The sequence below is a fragment of the Lampetra planeri genome, chromosome 23 (assembly GCF_965212315.1).
Source record: "Lampetra planeri chromosome 23, kcLamPlan1.2.h2, whole genome shotgun sequence".
NCBI classification, from domain to species: Eukaryota; Metazoa; Chordata; class Hyperoartia; order Petromyzontiformes; family Petromyzontidae; genus Lampetra; species Lampetra planeri.
In genome coordinates, this window is record NC_136129.1 from 8,473,278 (window position 1) to 8,500,782 (window position 27,505).

General features: G+C 52.9%; 1 protein-coding gene across 2 annotated transcripts; it reads left to right on the top strand.

Moving 5' to 3' along the window:
• Positions 1 to 843: 843 nt before the first annotated feature.
• On the top strand, positions 844 to 27,429 carry CRAMP1 (cramped chromatin regulator 1). Of its 2 annotated transcripts, none has more exons than XM_078605109.1 (23): positions 844 to 1,686; positions 3,170 to 3,450; positions 3,849 to 4,054; positions 4,198 to 4,354; positions 7,359 to 7,442; positions 8,056 to 8,104; positions 8,626 to 8,711; positions 9,369 to 9,492; positions 9,945 to 10,026; positions 10,244 to 10,780; positions 11,183 to 11,387; positions 11,822 to 12,936; positions 14,839 to 15,001; positions 15,440 to 15,633; positions 16,099 to 16,170; positions 16,489 to 16,570; positions 17,592 to 17,663; positions 18,409 to 18,581; positions 19,446 to 19,538; positions 20,363 to 20,576; positions 21,559 to 21,699; positions 22,483 to 22,622; positions 23,760 to 27,429. In XM_078605109.1, exons 1-23 carry the CDS (start codon positions 1,655 to 1,657, stop codon positions 23,874 to 23,876), a joined length of 4,419 nt encoding a protein of 1,472 aa, XP_078461235.1. In that variant the 5' UTR covers positions 844 to 1,654; the 3' UTR covers positions 23,877 to 27,429. The 2 variants fall into 2 exon arrangements, with proteins under 2 accessions (XP_078461235.1, XP_078461236.1); XM_078605110.1 differs by having other exon boundaries at positions 11,825 to 12,936.
• Positions 27,430 to 27,505: the final 76 nt, after the last annotated feature.

Sequence of the window (27,505 nt, forward strand, 5' to 3'; positions counted from 1 at the left end):
TGGTGATTGAGGTGGTGTGGCAATGACGCTTGAGGGTGGTGGTGGTGGTGGTGGTTAGTGCTGTTGTTGGTGGTGGTGGTGATGATAGTGATGGTTGTTGTGGTTGGTGATGTTGGTGGTGGTGATGATAGTGATGGTTGTTGTGGTTGGTGATGTAATGGTGGTGGTGGTGATGATAGTGATGGTTGTTGTGGTTGGTGATGTAATGTTGGTGATGTTGTTGGTGGTGGTGATAGTGATGATTGTTAGCGCTTGTGTATATGGTGCTGGCCCTGATAGAAGTCGTCTTGAATGCAGTTGAGAGTGGTGGCACCGCTGGCACCACACACACACGAGGTGTGTTGATGTTGTAGTTTAATTTAAATAGACTGGTGGTGTGGCGGGTCCCGGCTACTCGTGTTAGATCCAATACGCCGGGTCTGTTGAGGAGCCCTGGTTTGTGAGTGTCCGATCGGCTCTTGTTGATTCGGCTTCTTGTTATATTCCCGGGTCTTGTTAACACGGGTTTATCGTATGTTCGGTCAAGTATATATAGGCCACGTCTCTTGAGAGAACAGCTTTATTTAGGGTATTGAGTTGGGTATTTTAAACATGTTAAGTCGGACCTGGCAAGACCACCACCACGTGTCATCGCTGTCGTTTGTTTACTTTTTGTTTGCTCCGACGCGTCGCCGTTCTCACCGCTGTCAAGGAGCTGTGTTCAATCGCAGAAGTCTTCGTCACGAGGGATTTAAATCGTGAATTAAACTCTGAAATATTGCGGGTCAGATTGGGCTGTGGGAAGAGGGGGGGTCAATGTCTCCGTGGCACGGGACGCAACGCAGGTGTTGGAGGCAATGTCTCATGGTGGCGGGGGGGGTCGGTGTTGTTGTTATTATCACTCTGCTATTGTGTGTTTATTTTAGTTTGTTGCATTTTAAAGTGTGTGTAGTTAGTGGTGGTGGGTGTGTGTATGAGCCATATTAATAACACACAACACTCAGGCGTCAATAAACAACCGCTTCAGTTGCATGAGCTCGGGGTGGGTGGCTGACTTCAAACAACGTCAGTCGGTGCCGGTGAGCGGCTAGTCGACGAACAAACCTCTAGGGAGATTGTAAGCGACAGGAAGAAGAGACACGGGCAGGCAAGATAGAGTTAGAGAGTTAGAGAGACAGAGAGACATTGATGTGTGTCTGATCTCCATCCTCGTCCCTGGCCGCACGCCCCCTTCACGAACGCCGCCTCTCTCCTCCGCAGCGCAAGCGGCGACCCGCGTGTTGCCTCGTCCACCAACCCAACAAACCCCTCGCTTATCGCCTCAAACGTTCGCTAATAATCATCGTCGTTAATTAATCGAGAGAGCGAGACCACGAGGGAGTAAAAGAAGCGAGTGGTTGTGGTGTAACCAAGACAAAAGCGATCGACGCCTGCGTGATGACGTATTGGGAGAGAGCCGCTCCGACTACTCACAGCGCGACGTTCAGCCTCTAACAACAACACCACCACCATCACCACCACCACTTCAACAACAACAACAGCAACACTTGGGGCCACGCATGCGAACGAGACGGATGTGCAAAACCCCACGGAGTTTGTTGTTGTTGTTTGGTTGTTGGAGGGGAACGTCGGTCGCGTTGCGTTGGCTCGGAAGCGTCCCGCGCCATCGCCAGCCATGGGCCGCGCCCGTAAGGCGACTCCGAGCGGGTGAGCAGATTATCAACAAAAACCACACACGGGACATTAAAACACGTCTCTAATAGAGTGTCCCACTCGGGGTGGTGTCGTGTGTGTGTGTGTGTAGGGAGGGAGGGGAGTGCATCTCTCTCTCTGCGTTATCGTCGCGCGGGGTTTGATTGAGGAAGGGGAAATTGGCGGCCGCGTCGTTGTTTTTGCGCGGAGTGGAGAGACGCGATGTCGTCGTTTTTGGCCGCTTTGCTCGGCTCGGCTCTGCTCGCTGAGGGTTGTTTATGTTCGTGTTGGGCTCGCGTCTAAGTCGGTCTTGGCTGATGTCGCCGGTGTTTGGCGAGGTGAGAGCGAGTGAGCTTGATGGTGGTGGTGGTGAGGAAGGTTTGAGAGGAAGACACGCGCCGGGCTGCTTTGGAACGGCCGCGGCAGCCATGTTGAGAAGAAGGAGAAATCGCTTCCAACTTTTCATCTCTCCTTTTCAGCAGACGGGGACGTCGTCAACATCGATCTCGTTTTCATCAGATGACATCGCAACATCATCGTCGTGGGCAGCAGCAGCAGCAGCGTCATTATCAACATCGCCGCTGTTGCTTGCCGCGTGTAACAAGACGCACGCCGCTTGCTGCGTTTGGCTGCGTGCGATGTGGTGTTGTGTGCGCCGTCTTCCACAGCGACTTGGACTCATAAAAGTTTAACTTTTGTAGCCACGGCTCGTCACGTTTTGCGATGTTTTTTTTAGATGAGGTGGTTCGTGGTGACGACGATCGATCTACGGTTGCCGATGCGAATTTAATGTTGTCGCTATTACTTTCGCCACTGTTAACGCGGTGCCGCGATTGTGGTTGTTGGTGTTGTTGGTGTCACTGCTTTCCAGGTTCACGATTCGAACGATGCTGTTGCTGCTTCTAATCATGTCGATGCTGTTCTTATCGATGTTGTTTCTACGACTGCTTTAGCATCGAATTGTCGTGCGACTGCTGATGCTGTTACTGCTGGTTGTGTTTGCTGATTCTAATGGTGTGGCCACGGGTGATGCTGTTGCTACTACCGATGCTGCTGAGCGATGCTGTAGCTGCTAACAATCGCTTATTTTGATTTGTTCTATCCTTTTAATATTGCTGCTGCTGCTGCTGTTGTTATTGCTTCTTAATGCTGTTACGTCTAACGGTGCAATTTCTGTTGGCTGCTTTTAACGGTTTTGCTGATGTTGCTGCTGGTGTCTCTGTGGACATTTCAAATAGCACGCTCCTACCGATGATGAAATAAAACATTTCATCGATAGAGCGCTTGTAAAAATACCTTCGCAACTCAAAGCGCACTTTTCATCTCAACAATTCCTGTGCCCTGCTGCTGCAGTCTAACCAAGGAGGACCCTCAGTAGCACGGGCAGCTCAAGGAGGACGCCACCTTGATAAGATGATGACGATGACTTGCGCCACCACGAATTTAACTCCCTTTTGAATGCTTTCTTCCGCTGCCCGTGCTTTTGCTTCTCCCGCAGAATGCCAGGCAGCACCGGCGACACGCACGCAACTCCAGCCGGGCAACGCAAGGGAAGCAAGCGAACTCCGGCAGCAGGGCAGCAGCAGCAGAAGCAGCCACGGCCGCCGTCACAGCAAGGCGGGGAGGCCTCGCTTCCTTCATCCCTTCTCGGGCAGCAGCAGCATGCAAACCTTGCTGCTGCCGACACCAGAAGAAGCGGCCCTCGGCTTCGTGGCGCTTCCCGCCCGCCGGTCAAAAGAGCTCGAAAAGAACCGCAGCAGCATGGGCCCAAGGTCAAAGGTGAGGTGACAGCCTGTGTTGACCATCGCCGTGATTACAGTAGACCTCACCTATTCGCGTTAATGCTGTGAGCTTCTTGGTTAATAGTAGGAATATGACCTTTTTTTTTACGCTTCCAACAAAGTTGCAATCTATTTGTTTCATAAATTAAATCCATTTTGTCTAATTTGCATAGTTTCTCAGTCGTGTTTATTCGTTCATGGTTATATGCGGTTTTTCAATATAAACCGTTTCAGATATCACTTGTCATTGACGTTAGCCATGGCTGGGAACCGAAAACTTTGGCTGCTGTGTTATTACCGCGGCGCACTAACCACTATGCCAACGGTCCACCCCCCGCATACGAATCGGTGTACCCATTTCTATTTCTGCGCTTTCCCTCGTTTTGTTTGCTGCAGGTGGCGAGGGGAGCCCCGCGGTGAGCAACGGCGTGGGCACCGTCAAGGGCTCTGGGGCCAAGACAGGCCCCGGGCCGTTGCCTGTGGATAGTGGGGGCGGCCGCGGGACCACAGAGGGGCCAGACGCAACGCAGAAGAAGCCGAGGCGGCAGTGGGAGCTGTGGAGTGCCGAGGATAAGAACACCTTCTTCCAGAGCCTCTTCGAGGTACGAGGCCTGGGCCGGGGGGGGTGTCCAATGAACACTCACCGAGCGTAGCCGGTGCCGCGATAGGGAACCGGCACGGCGCCTAATGGTACTCGCGCCCTCCCCGCCGCCCTCTTTGCTACCTGCACCTCCTCTCACTGCAGCACGGCAAGGATTTCGAGGCGATCCAGAATGACATCGCGAAGCGCTACATGAAGAAAGGCCACCCTGCCGCGGGTGCAGTGAAAAACAAGGAACAGGTCCGCCACTTCTACTACCGCACGTGGCACAGCATCTCCAAGCACATAGACTTCGAGAATGGTGAGTGTCTGTTGTGGGGGTTGGTGAGTGTCCATGGTGGAGGTCAATGATTGTCCATGGTGGGGGTCGGTGTGTGTCTGTCGTGGAGCTCGGTGAGTGTCCGTAACGGGGTTGGTGAGTGTCAGTGGTGGGGGTCGGTGAGTGTCCGTGGGGGTCGGTGAGTGTCCGTGGGGGTCGGTGAGTGTCCATGGTGGGGGTCGGTGAGTGTCCGTGGTGGGGGTTGGTGAGTGTCTGTCGTGGAGCTCGGTGAGTGTCCGTAACGGGGTCGGTGAGTGTCAGTGGTGGGGGTCGGTGAGTGTCCGTGGGGGTCGGTGAGTGTCCGTGGGGGTTAGTGAGTGTCCGTGGGGGTTGGTGAGTGTCCGTGGCGGGGGTCGGTGAGTGTCGGTGGTGGGGGTCGGTCATTGTCCGTGGTGGGGGTCGGTGAGTGTCCGTGGGGGTCGGTGAGTGTCGGTAGCGGGGGTCGGTGAGTGTCGGTGGCGGGGGTCGGTGAGTGTCGGTGGCGGGGGTCGGTGAGTTGCGGGGGTCGGTGAGTGTCCGTGGCGGGGGTCGGTGAGTGTCGGTGGCGGGGGTCGGTGAGTGTCGTTGGCGGGGGTCGGTGAGTGTCCGTGGCGGGGGTCGGTGAGTGTCCGTGTTGGGGGTCGGTGAGTGTCGGTGGTGGGGATCGGTGAGTGTCGGTGGCGGGGGTCGGTGAGGGTCCGTGGCGGGGGTCGGTGAGTGTCCGTGGTGGGGGACGGTGAGTGTCGGTGGCGGGGGTCGGTGAGTGTCGGTGGCGGGGGTCGGTGAGTGTCCGTGGCGGGGGTCGGTGAGTGTCGGTGGCGGGGGTCGGTGAGTGTCGGTGGCGGGGGTCGGTGAGTGTCCGTGGCGGGGGTCGGTGAGTGTCGGTGGCGGGGTTCGGTGAGTGTCCGTGGCGGGGGTCGGTGAGTGTCGGTGGCGGGGGTCGGTGAGTGTCGGTGGCGGGGGACGGTGAGTGTCGGTGGCGGGGTTCGGTGAGTGTCCGTGGCGGGGGTCGGTGAGTGTCGGTGGCGGGGGTCGGTGAGTGTCGTTGGCGGGGGTCGGTGAGTGTCCGTGGCGGGGGTCGGTGAGTGTCCGTGTTGGGGGTCGGTGAGTGTCGGTGGTGGGGATCGGTGAGTGTCGGTGGCGGGGGTCGGTGAGGGTCAGTGGTGGGGGTCGGTGAGTGTCCGTGGTGGGGGTGGGTGAGTGTCGGTGGCGGGGGTCGGTGAGGGTCGGTGGTGGGGGTCGGTGAGTGTCCGTGGTGGGGGTGGGTGAGTGTCCGTGGCGGGGGTCGGTGAGGGTCAGTGGTGGGGGTCGGTGAGTGTCCGTGGTGGGGGTGGGTGAGTGTCCGTGGCGGGGGTCGGTGAGGGTCAGTGGTGGGGGTCGGTGAGTGTCCGTGGTGGGGGTGGGTGAGTGTCGGTGGCGGGGGTCGGTGAGGGTCAGTGGTGGGGGTCGGTGAGTGTCCGTGGTGGGGGTGGGTGAGTGTCCGTGGCGGGGGTCGGTGAGGGTCAGTGTTGGGCGTCGGTGAGTGTCCGTGTTGGGGGTCGGTGAGTGTCGGTGGCGGGGGTCGGTGAGGGTCAGTGGTGGGGGTGGGTGAGTGTCCGTGGCGGGGGTCGGTGAGTGTTGGTGGCGGAGGTTGGTGAGTGTCCGTGGTGAGGGTCGGTGAGTGTTCGTGGCGGGGGTCGGTGAGTGTCCGTGTTGGGGGTCGGTGAGTGTTGGTGGTGGGGGTCGGTGAGTGTCGGTGGCGGGGGTCGGTGAGTGTCCGTGGTGGGGGTCGGTGAGTGTCCGTGGCGGGGGTCGGTGAGTGTCCGTGGTGGGGGTCGGTGAGTGTCCGTGGCGGGGGTCGGTGAGTGTCCGTGGCGGGGGTCGGTGAGTGTTGGTGGCGGAGGTTGGTGAGTGTCCGTGGTGAGGGTCGGTGAGTGTTGGTGGCGGGGGTCGGTGAGTGTCCGTGGTGGGTGTCGGTGGCGGGGGTCGGTGAGTGTCCATGGTGGGGGTCGGTGAGTGTCCGTGGTGGGGGTCGGTGAGTGTCCGTGGTGGGGGTCGGTGAGTGTCCGTGGTGGGGGTCGGTGAGTGTCCGTGGTGGGGGTCGGTGGGGGTCGGTGAGTGTCCGTGGTGGGGGTCGGTGAGTGTCGGTGGTGGGGGTCGGTGAGTGTTGGTGGCGGGGGTCGGTGAGTGTCGTGGAGGTTAGTGAGTGTCTGTGGTGGGGGTTGGTGAGTGTCCATGGGGGTTGGTCAGTGTCTGTGGCGAGGGTTGGTGAATATCCGTGGTGGGTGTTGGTGAGTGTCTGTGGCGGGGGTTAGTGAGTGTCTGTGGCGGGGGTCGGTGAGTGTCTGTCGGTCAGTGTCCGTGGTGGGGGTTTGTGTGTCCATGGCAGGAGTTGGTGAGTTTTTTGTGGTGGGGTCGGTCAGTCTCTGTGGTGGGGGGTCGGTGAGTGTCCATGGCCCGGGTGTGAGAGTCGGGCTGGAGAGTTCCATCGTCAGTGGCAGCTGTCCCATAGCGCAGTGAGTGTCTCTTACGTAAACTGAGGCCTCTTTGTGTCCAATATAAAGTGTCGGGAGAAATAGCGGTTTATCTGCAAAATGTATTTGATTACATAATTTGTTTATTCCTCGATTAAATTCTGATTGTGGCATTGGTATTTCATGAAACAATCATTCCCATGTTCATTGCACGTAAAAATAGTTTTTACATTTCCCTATGTTGGAGAAAACCCCATGTAATGTAATATCGCAGGAGTGCTGCTGAGATGTATTTCTTGCGTCGCGTTTGGAATTGGCAGGCTGAGAAGGAAAATGGAAAACTGCCCTCGTTTTGAAGAGTGACGGCCCTTTTATTTCCACACACTCTTCCGACATCTCACCTCGGTCTTACACTACTACTTGTCTCCATGCAATCTTCTACTTCTCCCTTGCCCTCTGCTCTCCAGCGACTCTGTTCAGCTTTCACTCAGCAGGAGGTCGCTTATACTCCTGTGTGCCGGTTGTGATTGCGTTATCCGTCCTCTGCTCGGCAGTTTTCTGCCGTGGGATGGCGAAGTCTTCCCAAGAGCTCTACGGGCTCATTTGTTACGGCGAACTGCGCAAGAAGATGGGTGGATGTGAGTACTGCGCTGGTTAATAATATTTATGTTTGTTTTGTTAATTTCACTCGACAGTAATCGGTGAAAGTAAGGAAACCCCTTACAGTGTGCTGCGCTGAAGATTTCAAAAACAGTGAGACCATGAACATAATTCCCTGCTCTGTCCACTGCTGGATGAAGTATTACCCAAGCCGTTGCCTTTTACATGTAAAGTTATGGTGTGGGATGTAAAATATAACATTGAATTATGCATCGATAAAAATGTCTTGTTATGCTTACGGTAATGCGTCAAATTGTCCAATTAAGAATGGACAATTTTCACCATGTTCAAAATATATGCAAGCGGTACCGTTTGGGCCAACGTAATGAATAAGGGCCAAAGGCAAACGTGGAGACCGACGACGCCATGCAATTTCCCGATGAGCGAATTAGAATCGTCAGAATTAATTAAATCGCAGCGGGAGGAAGAGTATTGAAAAAAAGGTATGGTTCCTCTCGCGAGGGTTTTCCCTGGTTGTTTTTTTCTTCTCCATTTGAATACATCCCGAGCAGCGGTTGCTCTGGGTGCCTACTGTCGTGGGCCTTTGAAGGTGTTCCTTTGTCACGCTCACACCCCTTGTCGCCCACGCAGGTATGCACGACAGGAACTCGGCGAAGCTGAACGAGCTCATTCAGCTCGGGTGAGTTTGACGGCGCCACGATGCCGAATGCACTCGCACGTTCTAAAATAGTAATAATAGTGAGAGGTCATTGGCGCAGGACTGAAACTCCTTGCCCACGCCACCGCTGCTGGTGCAAGGACCTCCGCCAGAGAGGAAGCTCTGGAGAGCCCCCTCTGATGGGTATTTTGGCCTACTCTACCACGCTTGGAAGAGGCCAAAGTACCCACACTTTACACCAACTGCACGCGACCTGGCGAATCGACTAACTGTGGCATAACCGTTTATACTTGCTTGGTGTGGACTCAAGCCAGGGGGATTGTATCAAGCTTAACCCATTGTTTTAACTGCCGCACCAGGAGGTCAAACCAGCGGACTCTGGATTGCTAGTCCAGTGTGTTGACCAATACACCACGGCAGCACCTGACGTAGTTATATTTATGAAATATTTTGATCGTTTTGAGTTTTGTTGCATTGTGACGAGCGTTTGATGAGCATGGGCGAACTGTGATCGGTTGTGCCGTCCCGTGTTGCGCTGGCAGTGTCACTACGCTGCGCCACAATGGAAGAAAGCTGCGCATCAAGGCCCCCATGTGCCGGGCGCTCAAGAAGATCTGCGACCCTTACGGTGAGTAGACGACCGCTGAGTACGACCTGCATGGCACATTGCTGTCAGGTGGACGGAGTTACACTCGTAACTTTTGTAACTCCTTATCCACCCTTTCGGTAAAATCTGCCGATTCAGTGTCCATTTTGAAATCACGCCTGAAGAAGTATTTGTTCAATAAAGCTTGCACGTGGATTATGAACACGTGGATTGGAGAAGATACGCAGGTTAATGGCACCATAAAAACTGTTGAGAAAAGTAATTCGGCCTGGGCAAGACACGTTGCTCGAAACGACGATGGACGATGGTCGAAAATAATAAAGAAATGGGGCGGCAGTCAACGAATGGAACTTGTCCCAGACAATGTTCACCGAGGAGATGTGTGCAGGTGCTTGGTGGATTATTGCATCGTAGAATTGTGAGGTGGTTGTTGGCTTACGAAGGCCTTCATCCATCGGTGGATTGATCGTGGATGACGATGACCGCGATGATCATAATGAAATCTTTACTGATGTTTCCTTAATGAGCAATGAGTATTTATCTGCGTGTGTTTATCTCACGTTTGTCTTGGGTTTCATCGGTACCATGCATTGCGTTTGATCTTCGAGTGCTCTGCAAGACCGTTGTTGTTCTGACAGGCACTGCCCTATAAACGCAGCATTGTTGTTGTTGACGCAGGCATGAGTGACGAGATAGAGCAGAAGAGGCTCAAGTTGCCCACCAAGGTTTGCGTGGAGCTGCAGCCGCGCACCAACAGCGCCTGGACGCGCGTGCAGAGCGTGGCGCACAACCCTCGCCTCCGGTGGGTTCCACACCGTCCTGCCCCCTACACGGCCTACTGTGATAGTGGTTGTGTTGCTTGGTGGTGGCGGCGATGGTGGTGATGTTGGTAGTGCTGATGGTGCTGCCAATGGTGTTCGGGCTTGATAGTGATGTCGGTGAAGGTGGTGGTGGTGCTGGTGTTGATAGTGATATGTACATGATATCAGGTTGTGGTGAGAATGCTGATTGGAGTGAATAATTATTATATTTGTGATGATAGTGAAAGTAATTGCGATGGCGTTGGCTGTGATGGTGTCGATTGCAGTGTAGGTGATGAAGATTATGAATGTTGACTTTAGCAATAGGTGTTATATTACCGATAGCAATGATGTTGATAATGCTGTTACTGCTGGTGCTGCTATCACTGGTGATGATGAGAACGTGCATGATGCTGTTGGCTGTAATAATAACCTGGTGCTGCTGACGGCATAGGATGATGGTGGAGCTCCACAGGAAGGTCTCCCACCTCATCGAGTTCCTGAAGGAGAAGTGGGCGCCCAAGGAGTCAAGAGTTGTATCCTTAAAGTATGATTATTGTTACGAGGAGAGAACTTGTTGTTCTGCAACGGAAAATAAAGACACATCTGTCATTTTCACACTCTTCTCACAATCTTCTACTCGGAGCACTATGAATATTCAGCTTTTTTACGTCCTAAATTTGCCAAGATCGATTTTGAGTCGACATTGAGCACAACTTCTCCTTGACCCCGCGATCACCCCTGCCCACTCAGCGCATCTCCTTGCTGCAGCAGCAGCAGCAGCAACAACAACAGTCAGGCGAAGCAAAGGCACCTACGACATCTTCTTCCACAATGACGTCGACCTCGACAACGACTTCATCCTCCTCAATGGTGACGTCATCGTCCTCTACGACGACGTCTTCGACAATTTCGTCCTCAACGACGTCATCGCGCTCGACGACGACGACTACGTCATCGCCGTCAACGTCCTCGACGGCGGCAGCGACACCGACGGTTGCGGGTTGCCCCCCACCTGTGGAATCGTCGCCGCCCGACGAGCGTCCTCAGCTGCGGCTGTTCCCTCCAGAGGGGGTGGTGGTGTCGCCGCTGCCATGCGTAGCGCGGGTGCGGCACAGCCGCACGATGTGCACGGTGCATTGGCAGGAGCAGAGCCGTGTGCGCGAGCCCTACGTGCCGCCGCAAGCGCAGCTGATGCGTTCGAGGCCGCAGCTCCTCGCCGCTTCAATTCCGCAGCCGACGCCACTGCCGCCAGCAGCGGCGGTTGTGGTGTCCACATCCGTTGCCAAGGTGAATGCGCTGACACGGCAACTTGTGCGGGCTGGCCTGCCAAGAGATAATGATTTGCATTTATAGGCCGCCATCAATGCTTCAGCATTTCTGGTCGCCCGACACCACGCCTCATCTCAAAGTTTCTATTGCCCTGCGGCAGTCTAGCCTAGGGCACCCAATTCATTAATGCTAATAATGGTCGTGAAAGTGTCGGTTGTGGTGTTCGTGGTTGGAATGAGATGGTGATGTTGACTGTTATGATGCTGATGATGGCGATAATGTTATCTCTGGTATTGAAGATGGTGTTCATGTTGGTGGTAATGTTGTCTGTGGAGACGTCTTTTTCTCCGTGTGACACCCAGACTTCAGCGCAGCCGTGTCCTCGCCCCAGACCTAACAAGCGCCGTTGTCTTGTCACAGAACAGGCCGGTCCCTGGTCCTGCTGGTACGACGGGGAAGGGGCAGCGGGGGTCCCGTGCTGGGGCATCGGGGCAGGAGGGAGGGGGGGCAGCAGCTCGCATGCGGGAGGTCAGCATGGCTGAGCCGGCGGGGCCCTGCGTGGAGAAGGAGGCGTCCGGGATGACGCAGACAGCGACGGTGGAAGCGTCGAGCGCGACCACGCAAGGTGAGCACCGCCCTGCCGTCTGGCGCGAGCAAACGACCCGCACCAACTTAAGCGGTTTCAGTGGTTCGTGATTGGCTTACCAAACCAAGTATCCATTGGCAACTCTCGCAGAGCAATGCATTGCCCGTGTTAGAGAATGGCCGATAGATTTCACAGAACTGCTGAGATTCATTGAAGTGACTTTTATCAGTTACACACTATGGGGCACTGCTCTTACACCACACTATGCAACAGATAAATCTTTGTCGTATGGAAGTCAAACAGATATTTATTTTTCAGTTGGAATTTTGAGTCAAATTATGTAAAAATGTGGTAGTTTTTATTTGCTTTTTCACTTGAGAAACGTGTTCAATTGCTGTGGCTGAAACATGGCTTTGAAGTATGGGTGTTTAGTTTTGCTGATTCGGTGCTCTGGCGCATGCGTGTGGGTTCAGCAGCAGCACCGATGGAGGTTTGTGAAAAGGATCCAAGCGGTGGCTACACCGCTCCACGCGATCCCGCCGACTCGGAGCCGGACGTATCGAGCACGGAACCGGAATCAAAACCAGAAGTCAGCACCCGCTTGCAGCTGGTGCTAAGCCCGGTGACGAACTACGAGGAATACTCTCTGATGGACCCCGTCCCACGCTACCTCAAGAGCTGCCGGAGCCTCGTTATCCCCAGCGACGAGGACGAGCGGGGCGCGCCTGCAGAGCCGGCATTGGACCGGCTGCCTGACGAGGAGTGCTCGGTGCAGCACGGCGCTGGCGCCGGCATCGACGCCGACCTCGCTCCGGAGGCGCTCGCGGCCACGGCAACGCTCAATGGGGTGGAGGAATCTTTGCCCGGAGTTGCTGACGGATCGGCTGAGAACGGCGCCGACGCAATTGCTGGCGGGCACTCGCCGAAACCGGCCTCTCCCGCCGAGGCCACCGCCAGTAGTGTCGCGGAGGTGGCGGCACAGGCGCTAGAAAGTGGCGGCGCCGCCACGGACGATAACGACGGTAAGAGGGACTGTGGGACTCCGGCAGTAACTCCGGCGGCCGAACACAAACAGCTTCCGGAGCCTCGTGGCGGCGGCGGCAGCAAGCGCGGGGCGGAGGCCGCGCGGCCGCGTTCCAAGCCCGACCCTCGCAAAGAGGAGTCTGCCGCCTTCGCCGAGAGGGTGTGGCGGGAGGGCTGGGGCGGCTCCAAGACGCTCACCCTCGCCGAGGTGTACGTGACGCTCGGCAAGCCCGAGAAGCTGCTCCTCGAGTACGATTGGGTTATGCCTCAGCTGCCGCAGCCGCCTCCATCTACGCTGGCCGACAAACCCACGACCGCAGATGAGGCACGGGCACCGGAGACGGCGGCGACAGCGGCGGTAGCCAGCAACGGTGCGGCCACGGGCCCCGTGGCCCAGACAGAGGCGGTGGTGGCGGCGACGGCGGCGGTGGTGCCGGCGCCAACGCCAACAGAGACCATGGTGAAGACGGAATCGACAGAAGTGAAGAAGCAGCCGCCTGTTGTGCACATGCAGCGCATGCTGAAGCGGCTCCTGCAGCTCGTGGTGCTGGAGGCCAACCCCAAGGTGAGTCGCGAGGGTGCTGTGGGCCGCAGCGTGTGCAAGTGTGTACACGAGTGTGTGTGTGTGTGTGTGCGTGCGCGCGATTGTACGCGTGTGTTTCTGTGCACATGCCCTGGTGGGTCCTCACTGTAACAGCTACCTGGACATCTCCCTCTGTGCCATGATGGGTCCTGGGAAGGATTATTCAACATCGCCTTACCAGGCACGCTGAGGAGAGCCAACTTCAGCATTTGTTTCTTGCTGTGGTTGTCCCACCGAAACATTGCGAATTATTATTTTATTTCTATTATTATTTCTAATATTTGTATTATTTTTTTTTTACCTACGTGACTTTACCGAAAAAACCTAAGAGTATGAATCCTTGCAGTCATGAAAGCTTCAAATCTAGAAGGTTTACGGAGCCCCATTGTGGCTTCAGACCAGGGTGGTCCTGCACAGGTGCCATATTCATTGTCCAACTGCTACAGCAGAGGTGTAGGATGGAATTTTTATGTGGCCTGCCTTGTTCGTAGGCCAGGGATTTGGTTTACTCTTCGTGCTTTCCTCAAAATGATAAAGGACCTTCATAATGGTGGCTAAGCCTGGGTAGAGCTGCGTGGCTGCAAGCCTTCGCCATTACGTGTTCACCTTGGAGTGCAACAGGGAAGTCAGCTGGTCCCGACAATATTTAACATGTTCCTTGACCACGTAGTTTGAGACGCTTTCTATGGCTGTACTAGAGGAATTTTGCATCTGGTCCAGATGCAATGGGAGGCTGATCGATGCCTGGCTGCGGTTAAGGGATGGCTGCCTGTTGGTAAACCATGTTATGCATGCGTATGATCTGGTAATTGCTGCTCACTTTGAGAAGAAGTTGGAGACGCTACTGCTGAACCTAGAGCACGTTACTAAGAGATGGGGCCTTATCCTCAGCCTTATAAAAACAAAGCATTAAATATTCCACCCCTTCAACTCCCCATGAGTGATGAGGCAATTGTAGACAGTGGGCAAATGTCCATACCTGGTCAGTTGTGACCAGCATCAGTTTGTGGAAGCTATCTGGGCTATCACTATATACTATGCTCCACGTCTTCTCGGCCACAGTTACGCCCTCCTTTCTCTCTGCTTGCGAAACATGGATCCCTTTGAAGGAACATCTGCGCCGGTTTGAAACATTCAGGCTGACCTGCCCTACAATCCATCGTGGATTTAACTCGTTTACGGACCTATTCCTCTTTATGGCCACAGTGGTATTGACAAATGTGCTGAGTTCTTTTGTATTGCAAGTCAGTGTTTTACCTTACAAATCTGTTTCTGCACTCACAGTTAGGCGTGTAATGATTCACCCCACCTCCACAGCAATTCGATTGTCACAATTCAGTTCACTCATTGATTCTTACTTGCCAAGCTTTTGTCATCCCATTGTGTATTTGTCTGGTGTACATGTATCTTTGTGTTCTCCATATGTGCTGAAATGTTGGCATACAATTAGCATGAACATCACATCATGCACACATGATCCAACTGCTACTGCAGAGGTGTAGGATGGAATTTTTATGGGGCCTGCCTTGTTCATAGGCCAGGGATTTGGGTTACTCTTCGTGCTTTCCTCACAATTATAAAGGACCTTCATCATGGTGATGTGTTGCGTGCATCTTCAGCATAACAATAGATTTTGATCTGTGCATTGTGTCGTACCGACTCAATATTTACGCTTTGTATTGTGCGATGTACGAGAAGTTCAACGTACATACATACTTAACAGTGAGGTAATGCGAACAACACGAAAATGAACGTGACCTGGAAACCCGCCAGCAGTTGAATCGATCGGAGGCCGATTCGCTTGCGCCCGTGATTTCCTGCGACCCGGGTTCGTCGTTGGCCAGCGCAATCGAGGTGACTTTCGGGGTGGTATTTTTGTTGCAGGTTCATCGCGTGCAATCACCCGATGGGCTTCACTTGTCGCCTAGCAAGGCCGGCGGCGCGGAGGCGGGTGGCGGCGGAGGCACCGGCGGCAGCACCAAGAGCCCCGGATCGGCGCGGGCTCATCCGGCACGCGGTGCGCGTGGGTCAGCTGGCGGTGGCACCGGTGAGTGTGGTGATGATGATGATGATAGTGGTGATGGTTTGTGCAAAGCCAAATAAAAAATAATTTACCAGGCGCAGATTCGATGTACATGACCGTTTATTTGCAGTAACATTGCTACTGCAGATTAGCCAGAGCTTTGCGCTCAGCATTGGCGTCAACGGAGTTCGCAGGTGGAGAAGCTGGTGGATTACCTGATAACAGGATGGCACAGGAGAATGCTGTTGTCTTGTTAAGCAACATGCAGCTCTTCAGAAACATTCAGTTCTTGAAGAAAGCTCTAAGGACGTGCAGCAAAACAATACTCTGGGTACAACCAGAAAACACAAATCGGAGAACTATACAGCCGAACTGGAAACACTGACTACGTAGTAAAACCCACATTGTGCCCCATTCACACTTCTCTCCGTTGCATCACCTGTCCCTTGGTTTATGCTGCAGGTGCGAGGAACGTGGCTAAACCGGCCACGGCAGCATCCTGCACGGAGCCGGAGGCCGCGAAGACGACCGGGCGCTCGGACGACGATCTGTTCCGAGTCCCATCGGCGCTGCCCCCTGCCAGCCGGTACGGCCGCCCCCTGTCGCCCAGCAAGGAGGCGGAGATCACGTTCCGGCAGCAGCTCGACTCCATCAACGTGAGCCACACACCCCGGCAATGTCGGGAGAAATCTGTGGCAGCCACGGCGTGACCGGTTTGGTAATCTGCGGAAATTATGGTGAAAAAGAGTCGTGTGCAGTATTACTTAATTTAGTTTTAATGTTAAAACTGTTTTTTGTTCAGCTACACCTGGACATCGAAGACACAAATCGAGGGGCAAACACCTCCACGGATTTCTCCTGCGTCTTTTCTTTCCTCGTTATTCTCATCCAAAAGTTCCATTGTTGCTGTGGTCGGCTGCTCTGAGTTTCTTCCTCCACATTGTTTTCTGTGCCTCTCTTCTCTCGTCACACGTCCACCGTCCTCTTCGCATCCCCTTCCACCGCATCCTCCTACCTCACCCTAGCCATCTCCCTCTACTCCTCCCGCCCTGCGCCGACGACAACCCTGCAGTGAGCTGGATTCGAACGGTCATATTGGTTTTGTGTTTTTCTCCGTACAGCAAGCTGAGATCTTCCTGCCCCAGCATCGGAAGCTGCGAACCCGCATGCTGCGCAAGCCGCTGGTTGTCCAGGTAACAGCTATTCCCAAGCAGCCACAACAATTGCAATGGTTGAACTGATACTAATAATGATGGTGATGATGATGGTAGTGGTCGTGTTTGAATTGGCAGGTAGTGGTAATTTGAGTGGTTGATGGTGTTGTTGTTTGGAGTGGGTGTTTGTGATTAATGGTGGTGGTGATGATGCTCGTGGTAATATTTATGGGAGCTGTTGATTGGAGTGCGTTGTAATGGTGGTGGTGATGGTGGTAACGTTAATGGCGGCAGTGGTGGTGATGATGATGGTGATGTACGGGATGCCGAGACGTGGCGTTTGCGCGTGCCGTGCAGAGATCCCTCATGCCGCGCCCGGCGGGACACTCGCTGCGTCACATGTATTCTCTCGCCATCGTGCCCAGCTCTTCGGTCGCAGGTACGCTGCGCCATTGGTTCGCGTTGACGTCAGTTGCGCAAAACAGCTGAACGAAGACGCAACCCAAAACCAAATGAGTGGTGGCCTTTTTCTCGACAAAATTTGTGAAGAGAAATAAATAAACTCCCCCTAGATTTTTCGCCTCCTAGTTATTTTATCATGTTTCCCTGGTATAAGACATCTTCCATTGAATCAACATAGATGGCTCCCTCTGCACCACACCAGGCAACTCGACACTTAAAAAAGATATATTTTTTTAATCTTCCATTTAAGTGTAAAATTTCTCACATTGTGTCCGTCGTGCAGGGAGGGGCTGGGTGGGGAGGGGCTGGGTGGGGAGGGGCTGGGTGGGGAGGGGCTGGGTGGGGAGGGGCTGGGTGGGGAGGGGCTGGGTGGGGAGGGGCTGGGTGGGGAGGGGCTGGGTGGGGAGGGGCTGGTCACCCCGTGGTGCCCTTATAAAACTCAACGTTTAACCTACTCATGCTGGCTTGTGCCCGCCCTCACAGTCGGGCATATTTGCGGAATACACCATGCCGCCGTTGACCCTGGCCATTGACCGAGCAACCCAACGTTCCCACCAGCAGCTCCCTCCACAGGAATGTGTTTGGGCGCTATGGCCGTCACGCCTGACAGGAACCTTCATAGTTTATTTTCGTACAGACCAAGCCTCACATGCGTGTGACATAGCCTAGATATGACACACAACCCAGATGACACAGAGCCTAGGTGAGGCAAAATCTAGGTGATGCACAGCCCAGGTCAGAATCTTTGGAGAATCGGAAGCTTTATTTATGCTGGAGAAATCAGGTGACGCACAGCCCAGAGATATTCTGCTGTTGGAGTTAATGTAGCAACCACTCACATGTATGCATTTACATGCAATGGTGCATACATTGACACCAACCAACATCTAGTTACAGCCTTTAAGCAGAATTACCCTCGGAACGTTTTGACACACGCTTGTTTTTATACATGTGGTACACTTGTGTGTGCGTGCTCACGCTTGTGTGTGCGTGTGCAGGCACGGGGATGTTCTCACCGTTACCGCCCCTGACACACCCTCCCAACGACCCGAAGGCCAGCAACTTGTCGAGTGCGTATCCCTTACCGCTGTCCCCTAATTCCTGACGTGGACATTGTTGCCGCTGTTTGTTGTCGACTAGGCGATATTTTAATTCACACTCTCATTATGTGCGCACAAGAATGTGTGGTGAAGATGACAAACCCGGTGACGCCGATCGGTTGCATTGCTGTTCGCCGAATAAAGGCGCAGCCTTGCGATTGCGTAGACATGGGTGGACTACACGGGGTGAGACACTCACTCAGTCACCCACTCAGCCACTCACTCACTCAGTCCACCCCAATACGCAGCAGGACGCGCAGGTGGAGTGTGGCGTAGATAAGGGTGGACTCATAACACTGCTCGAGGAGATGGGCCCCCCGCTGGAGGGAGCTCTAGAGAGAGCCCCTCCAATGGGTGTTCAGGCCTACTCTTTCATGCAAGCCAGACGTCTTGGAAGCTATGGGAGTGTACCCACACTTTGCCCCACCACACCCGACCCGCAGACCGACTGACTGTGCTTGTACCCATTTACTGCTGAGTGGACAGAGGTGGGGAGGATGGGGGTATAATAGACTCGCCCCCTTTTTGCAACTGCCGTGCCGGGAGATCGAAGCAGTGATCTCTAGATCGCAAATCTGGTGTGCTACCCATTAAATCACGGCAGCTGCCCACTCGCTATGTAACGTACTAATTAATCTCTTGTCCCCCCCGCCCCCCACCTACCTTCCCCATTCTTGCTGCCTCCCTGTCGGCTGTCCCCCTTCTCTCTCACCAGCTGCCATCGACCTGGCCGCCAAATCGGCGGGGATCATCCCAGGCAGCCCCATCCGCGAGGGCCTGAGCGCGGTGACGGGGCCTGAGCTTTCCTCGGCGGCCTTGCCGGGTTCGGACGGGGCGGGCCAGTACGGGGGCCAGAGCGGCGGGATCGAGCTGCCTGGCTGCCTCCAGGTGAGGGCGGTGACGTCACTAAGAGGCCAACCCCCCCACCCCCATTTTCTCAATGGCTGCGGTTAAGTGTAGTCCCATCACTCACAGTTTATCTGGGTTATTGGGCAGTGCCGGTGCCAGCCTTGGCCACCGCGGAGAGAATTTGTGCCAAACTTGGGCAGCTTCCGCGGCGCTCGAAGTGATCTTTGTTGTTCAACGTCAAATCGGTCGGCCGAGCGAACTTTATCGTGGATCTACTTGAGTCTACGGGTTGCTACCTGAGTACGCAGGTCTTCTCCATAAGTCCGGCATTAAGGTCGAGGTGCAAACTGGAAATTGCTTGCTCATGTCACTGCTGGCAGAATCGCCTCCGCTAGACGGAGCTTAGGGGAACCCCCCTTTGAGGGTATATTGGCCTACTCTTCCTCACCAGCAAGATGATTTAGAAGCGGTGGGTGTAGCCACACTCGACCTGCCAATCTACTCACTGGTGAACCTCTATTTATACTGCTGCGTGCACAGAGGTGGGAGGGATTATAATACACTTGCACAGAAAGTCTTGTGTGCTAATCATGACCGTATAGCAGAATTCCCAGGGAATTTAAGGAGTTGCCTAATTATGACTGAAGTGCCGTCCCTCACTCGCATCGCCGGTCGCAGCCCAACGCACTTTTGCGTGAGGTCCAAATGGAATCCATCTGGCAACCCAAGATGCTATCTAATGGCTTTCCAAGCTCAACATTCATAGTTGTCGATGGTTGATTTTCAAAAGTTCGTATGAAATAATACTGTTACTTTTGGAGCAGCTTTGACTCACGCGCCCATTTGATACGTGCGTCTATTCGAAGTGTTTCAGTTTTGTTGACCCATGGACCCTGACCACAGGACACGGGAAGTGGCGGCAGTCGCCGGGTGCCGTTTGTCACCCTGTCCACGCCGTCTGAAGGGCACAACATCACGCCTGGCGGGCACTGTCTGGTGAGGATTTAACCACACGCAGTAGAAGTAATAATAACAATAATGATGATTTAAGAAACGTGCACCATTGTCTCATTGGCCGCACTGAGAGGTGGAACCTGTAACCCCCTCTATTGCAATGTCCAGTGCACTGCGTCAACTCGCCGCGAGACTGTCAGCCACTGGCCTTGTCTCCTTTGTAAATCCTTTATATTAGATTCGCTTGCGCGCTTACGACCGTGCAAATCTTTCGGTCGTTGTTTAACCCACTTCCCGTGATCCAATCGAGCTGACATTTTCCACACAGACTCGTTGTGCGTGACAATTAATGTTTGTGAAAAAATTTTTCCTAAATTTTACACTTTTTAGGACAAAAATATTATATTTAATTACCAATTGCTTAATGGTGCAATGCAATCATCTGACCCATAGGTGGCAGCCATCTCAAGCCAGAGGACGAGAGGACTCTAGCCGCCACGCATATAAAGGATTTATAGTGAAAAACTTTGTTTTTACGGGTTATACTTGTTTATTGATTTTCAAGCAGGGAATGCCTGACTGATTCTCACATCTTCTCAGGAGGATCCTACATTGGGGATGTTTGGCCAGGAACATTAATACAGAGTAGTTGGCTTTGTGTTAGAGTAAACTGGAATATGCGAACACAAACACTCATCATGCATTTTAGAGATAGATACTCTCTAAAGTGCACATGGATGTCTTTGCAAACCCTCACACAGCCCAGTGGGTTTAGGATTTTGACAAAGGTGCGCGACTCTTTGTGCGCTTTTGTAATCTCTTGAGAAGTTAAATCACGCGCCCCGGACGTGTCGCACGCGTGGCAGAACTTTGAGGACGCTGGCACGTTGGCTATGGTGGGGCCTCCGCCGATGCCGCACGTGGAGGGGCCTCTGCTGCCGTCGCCGCCGCACGTGCCGTTGCTGCTTGAGATCTCGCTGCCCGGCCCACCAGACGACTCGCTGTCACAGGGCGGGCCCCACTCCCACATCGGGGACTCCATCATCGAGCTCGCCATCGGCTCGCAGCGCTACATGACAGGTGCGGCAAACGCCAGGCCTCCCAAAGTCACGGCGAAAGGCGGTCAGGGGCTGGCCCAAGGGTCGGCAAACTTGCGGCTCTTTGAGAACTGCTTCGTGGCCCCCGACGCTACAGTTGCAAAGTAAAAAAACTCTCCTAATTATTTTCAATAAACGGTGAACGTATAAAAGCCCAACAATGATTAGCATTGCGGCTTTACAGATCATTGTCCGTGTGCTGTTTCTTAAAATAGCGATGACAAAAAATATGATTTGACGTTATTAATTCAGTAGCGTCTTGAATGCACATGCATTGCGGCTCTCGAAATATTGAGTTTATATGACCGAATTTGAATAAAATGTCTCTTGTTATTTTGGTTGTCGGCCCCTGGGCCAGCCAGCGTGACACTAGGAAGTCACGTCTGTCTCCTTTCTACTGGCTCGTTTGTGCCGTCTGTTTCGCATGTTCCTCAATTACATTGTCCGTAATAATAGGGTTGTTCCCCTTTTTTCTGGCAACAAAACTGAAACCTTTTTACAAGGATTCATGTCTGCATAAACCACAATACTTGCAGTCAAAATGCAAACAAAAAACACACTGATAATATATGCATTGTCCTTGAAACTGATTGGTCCACACCAGGGACAGCTTTCTTTTGAGCCTCGACTGATCGAGCACCAATTGAGACGAGGCTCAAAAGAAAGCTGTCTCTGGTGTGGACCAATCAGTTTCAAGGACAATGCATATATTATCAGAGTGTTTTTTTGTTTTCATTTTGACTGCAAGTATTGTGGTTAATGCAGACATGGATCCTTGTAAAAAGGTTTCAGTTTTGTTGCCAGAAAAAGGGGGAACAACCCTATTATTATATTTTGGTACTGGCAAAGGAGGTTTAATGATGTACGTTGTCCGTCTCATATGTTGTCTGTGCCTCTTGAATCCGCTTTCTTGGTTGTACCGCCTCATTTGTTCTGTCTCGTTTTGTTGCGATGGTGCGGAGCAGGTGACGGGAAGCTGAATGGCATGGACGGGGACAAGCCGCTTGCGTCGCCCCGCAACTGGATGGGCTCGCCGTCGCACGAGCCGCAGTGGTTCGGCAGCGACGTGGGGGACGTGGGGGACGTGTGCCTCGGCGGCCTGCTGTGTGCGTGACCAGTCTCCTTTTCAACTTTCGCTTTCTCTCAACAAAAAATCTATGCAGTCCAATACATCATCGGCAACAGCAATAACGTTATCCGCAATAGCCTTATCGTCAGCATCGTCATTGCCATCCACAGCAGAAAAATCGACACTTGCTCATCGTCGTCCGTCACCATTGCCAGAAGCAGCAGCGGCTCTCTAAGTGTGGTTTTACTGCGTTGTGAGCAATGTCAAGCGGTACCTTATGTTCTTGATTTACAAGACGCACATGTTTCTCGTGAATTGCAAGCAGAGGTTGGGGTTGCATTTTTAAATCCACAAAGTGCGTGCGAGCTGATTTGTATAAATTAATAATATTGACATCAGGCGGCACCTAGTTTTGGGGTACGTGTTACTTAGCGGAGCATCAATAGTCCTGAGAACAAGGTAAAGTCAACTACTTGGTTCTTTCGGTAAAGTCACGTAGAATGGAAATAATAAAATAATAATAAAACAATTAAATAATTATCATTCGAACTCTGTCTTCTCGACAGACCTGTTCTCCACCTGAGGACGGCTGCTTGCGTTGTGGCGGAAACGTCGTGATAATTATTTTATTATGTTTTATTTTTATTATTTTATTCCATTCTACGTGACTTTACCGAAAGAACCAAGAAGATGAATCCCTGCAGTCACGAAAGCTTTAAATCGAAATTTAAAGTCAACTAGTTGAGTTTTAGAGCCAGGCTCGGTGACGTTGTGCGCGCAGATGCTAATGGCGGTGACGACGGCATCCCTCCCACCACAGCGAACTTCTGCTCGCCTGACAAGAGCCAGCGAGCGATCCAGCTGCTCAACCACTGCGCTGCCAATCCCGACCTCGTGGCCTCTTCGCTCCTGGAGGGGAACGTCCACGACTCGTACGCGCCACGACCCCACGTGACGGAGGTGAGGGCTCGGGTCAGCGGGGGGGCGGGGGCCTTGGGCTGCGTTCCTTGCCAATGGTAGTAATGTTGGCTGTAATCTCGTTCGTGTGTTTAGTCGAGAGTTAGTCAAGAGCTGGGCTATGTGGCGGGCGCGAGGCATAAGCAAACACTTAGTGCTCCAAGCAGCTAACGTTTTCTTTCAAGTTACCCCCCCTCCCCCCCCCCCCCGCATTGTCTCCAGCACGTGGAAATACTTCCAAAATGGAATTGACCAAAAATCCCCCACGCAGGACCCTGAAAGTCGAGAATACTCGGGATAAGTTTTTTTTACAGATTGTATTTTTTGTTCAACTCTGAATGGCACGGCTTATTGGCCCATGCAAGTGCATTTTGAATAGGCATATAATTATTGACCCCACAGAAATTTGATGAATTGTCGCGATTTGGGAGTTGTAGTTCGATTCAAGAAGCAATCATTTATTTTGTCATATTACTGTCTTGTCTTTTATATAGTTTCCCATGTCTTCCTGTGTCGTTTATACAGTTTTGTATGCTCTTGTCAGACCAAATGTAACATCATCGCACGTATGCAGTAGGTGAAACAATGGGCAGGTTTATTAAATCCCCCCAACCTTTGTCCACTCGGCAGTATTAGGCCCGTAGTTGTGACTCATCCCAGGCTTGACACTTGCTCAACTGAACCGGCATAAAGTCCACACTCAACTTGAGCCAGCTCTGAACATGGTCCCAGCCATTCTCCGGATTTCCATGACCTGAGCCAATCCATGGCTGAGCCACTGAAGCATCTTTAAAAGCAACTGAACGGCTCAAGCTTGAACTGAGCCTTGTTCGAGGCCAAACCAGAGCTGAGCTTTCATTAAGAATACAGCCCATAGTGTCTGTACCACAGTTGATCGGCAGGTCCCCGTGTGGTTGGGTAAAATGTGACTACTCTCACCCCTTTCAAGATATCTGGCGACCATGGAAGAGTAGGCCAAAATACCCTCTCAAGGGATTTCTAGAGCTCCCTCTCGTGAAGGCCCTTCTGCCAGCAGTGGTGTAAGCAAGCAACTGCAGGACTCTACAGCTTTACCTTTTTGTTTACTTTGCAATGTGCGTGTGTGTTGTCACGCGCATCTGCGTGTGTCGCTGTGCACAGGCGGACTCGCCGCTCGCCAGCATCATCTGCGAGAGCGGCGTGGACTACATTGCCCGTTTCAGCGACCTGGCCAAGGAGGTCTCCAACTCTGAGCCGTTCGCCCCCACGCACTCTTGACACCGGGCTCCTGCTCGAGCGAAGGGACATGCCCACTGGAACCTCCCCGCTCAGTCGATGCCACGGTGATGCAGCCACAGCCGCCGACGGCGAGCTTCGCAGCGGTGGTGGGCGGCTGGCGTTGGAGGGCGTTGATCAAGTGTCTCGGGCGCTGTCTTGTCGTCGATACATCAGTGGAAGGAGGGCGGATCGGTGGCGGTCATGAGCGGCGCCGCTTTGAAGGCCGTCGCCTCCACGGCTCCCTCCGCTGCGATCGATGATCCGAGGGGGCACGTGGCCGGTGAGGAGGGGGCGGCCGGGGCGTCCCCATGTTCTATCACGTCTCTCCGGATAATTGTGTATCTTTCACCTCTGAGTTAACTTAGAATGTGAATTTAAACTTCGTTGAGTGGGTCGCCCAAGTAAGGGGCAGATGTACAATGTGGAGTATCCCTGCACGCCTCCTTCCCAGCTGTGCCGCATCTCGTGGTGAAGCAGTTACAACCTGGGCAAGCCAGTCTCATGGTGGCACAAGTTCTTAGCCAAGTGGCACTTTTGTTTCCGTCCTCTTCACCTCCAGGCTCGAGGGACCCTACATTTTTCACATGCTACTTTTGCACTTGCCCCACCGTGTGTATCAACTCGACACCAACAATCAGTAAGTTCCTGCGTGAAGAGCGGCGATGGCGTCTGAGCTGGGCAGGGAGGGTCCTCTCCTTCTGGGAAGCGTTGGGTTAGGGGCCATCCATTTCGTACGTACGAAAAAATCTCAACTTGACCCCTCCCCCCCTCCCTATACGCACACGTACTTTTTACACCCCCCACAGCTGAAGAAACTGAACTGTGGGTCATTTGAAGGCCAATGTAGACAAATAATTATTATTGAAGCTTCACACCCCCCCCATTTCCTATGCGTACATAAATTGTCAGTAGACCCCCCCCCATATGCAAGCGTACACATTTGGGTTAACCTCCCCTCCCCCCTCCATGCGTACGTACTAAATGGATGGCCCCTTAGGGAGGAGTGATGCGTCCGGACTTGTGGAGCTGGGGTATGAGACGGTGTCATCATGGGGAGTAAAAATAATTGGTGGCCTCTGCTCTTCAGTCCGGGGTTGGTTATTTTATCTTGGAGAAAGGTTATTTCGTTGGACATTTTCATGAAGTCAGGTTGCTCGGGTTGTTTTAAATGAGTGAGCGGCATTCGAGAATTCGCCTGGACACTTGTTGGACAAGGCTGGACTTTCACTTCAACATTCGGCGAGCAGCCAAAAACCACCTCGTTACGCGAACGTGAGCCTCAGCCACGCCATACTGGTGGCTTAATCAAAGCCATATCTCTGCAACTGGTTCTGTCAAACACCTTAAAGAGAGATGCAAGCCAAGCACCAAAGCTCTTTGTAGATACCCACTTCGGCCGTGCATCCTGGCCTGCCCGACACGACTTCGAAGACATGCTAATGGGAAGGAAGGCTTTGAAGATGGCTTTAATGACCACCTCGTCACTGTGGCGTGCCAGCTGAACTCTTTAATACGTCACTGCATCGCTACGTCGCTCTTGGAAGTCAAATTAAAGTCATTTGTTTCGGGTTGCGTCTCTCGGTGACTCTTAGAAAACTGTTGGGCACCGAGTCGTTTGTAAATGCGATGATATTAAGACGTCATATGGCGGAGGTGGCGACCGACTCCTGTGGCTGCACCGGCCCGGCTCGGCCTGGCCCGGCCTGGCCCGCGGCCTCGTGCATGAGGTGGTCGCGCCGTCAGCAAGTGAGAATTGGGGGCCAGAGTACAAAGCGTCCCCCCCCCCTCTTCCGTCGGGCCACCCGATGCGCGCGCGGGTACGTGTGTCTGTGAAAATGTCACTTTGGTTTCAAGAGAGTCGCGTTTCCTCAAGAGAATGTGAAGCAAGCTACTCGCTGAGAGTTGCGAGCCAGGGCCGCCATCCTGAGTAATCAGTATTAACAAGCACTCTATTCATTATCTTCGTGCTGGTACAAAAGCATTAAGGGCTTCTGCTCCTACATATAGAATCGGGTTTTTTGTATTATGTTAGGTTCTTGGTGCAAATACAGTGAAATCTCGTTAATATTCGTGCGGGGACCGGGTATTTTCTTAACTTGTATTGAACTTTAATCTGAAATGACAAGAAAAGATCGTGGACAACTCCGCATGTCACCAGTTACAGTTGTCGAAATGTTTTGTAACATTCTCAAACCTACTGACTAAAGAAATTGGTGGATTGTTTGCCTTGGCTTGACCAACGCACGATAAAAAAATTTTTACATTGATTTACAAAGTGACGTGCCCGCTTCAGTGACCTGGCCGCTCCAGTCTTGGCTGGCAACAGTTTGCATGGCGTTGTCATAGCCAAATAATTGCAAAGCGAGCACGGTCCATCATATATCATGCTGCTGCTGCCACGAATTTAACTACGAATTACCACAACTTCGAAACGGCAACCTTTCGTCCGAAATGCATGTTAATGTGAAATACATTATTCCGGAATAGTTTGGCGTGTCGTAAATCTGCCGTACGTTAATGTGGAAATCACCTTAATGCGATGGACGTTATGACGAGATTTCACTGTGTCGGGAAGATGTTGTTGAGGACGATGCATGTAATGTGAGTTTAGCTTAACCGAGCACCGGGGTTCCGCAATGGGCAGTTGGCAGATAGTGCTGCAGGGATTACTTGTAGAGGGGGGGGGGGGGGTGGTTCGATGGGGTTATTAGTGGGTTAGGCGGTGAGCAGTTAGTGGTCACAGCAATACAAAGCCGAGGATGTGGCCTTCTCAACTTTCATTGCAGAAAAGCCACTCGCCAAAAGCGAGTGCAGGTTTCACTGAATAGGAATCGTCGGTGCGATATTGCCCCCCGTGACATCTGGCTGCAGGTTTAACTCTTCCCATTGCGGGGGTGGAGGGTTACATCAAGGCACAACTGAACCCACGTTCCTCAGCCACATTAGAAACACGTGCAGCGAGATATGTGTGCAAGAAGATCAATGTGGGCACCGTTACGAGGTTATAATTTATGTACCCCACGCTTTCCTGATGATGCCCGTTGCAGTGAATCACATGTAGAGGGGTCGTACTAAGTTAATCGTCGTCTTCCTTAATATTTTCAGTAAAAAATGTGTTTATTTTTTAACTTATTCTGGAAAACGCGAATGAGCTGCCCTGTCAGCTGCGCTTGGGTGCCGTAAGGCCCCGAAATGCGTCCGGTATTTATTATATCCCCCCCTCGAAGACTTCCACCATCACCACCTCTTAAAAGTTCAACACAAGGTCGCGTGCCGTTCTGTCGGTTTTAATTTATTTGCGTTGGCTTCTCGACAGATGTACAGTTTTGTAAGGAATAGCATTTGTACGACGATTCGTTCTTGACACTTTACGAGTTTCGCTTTTTTTGTTTGTTTTGCATTGAAGGAGATTGGGGAGCGGGCTGGGGAATGGGATGGCAATGTTGGGAAAATGTCACCTTGGGAGGGGAAGGTTGCCCTTGTGGATTCTTAACACTACAATCCCTCATGCACGTAGGCGCGTTCAGTTTAACTATTAAAGGGTTTAATTCAATCCTTGAGTTTGTGTGTGTGTCTCGCTAATTCAGCTCCAGTCACTCACTCGCTGGGTGCCCCCCCCCCCCCCTTAT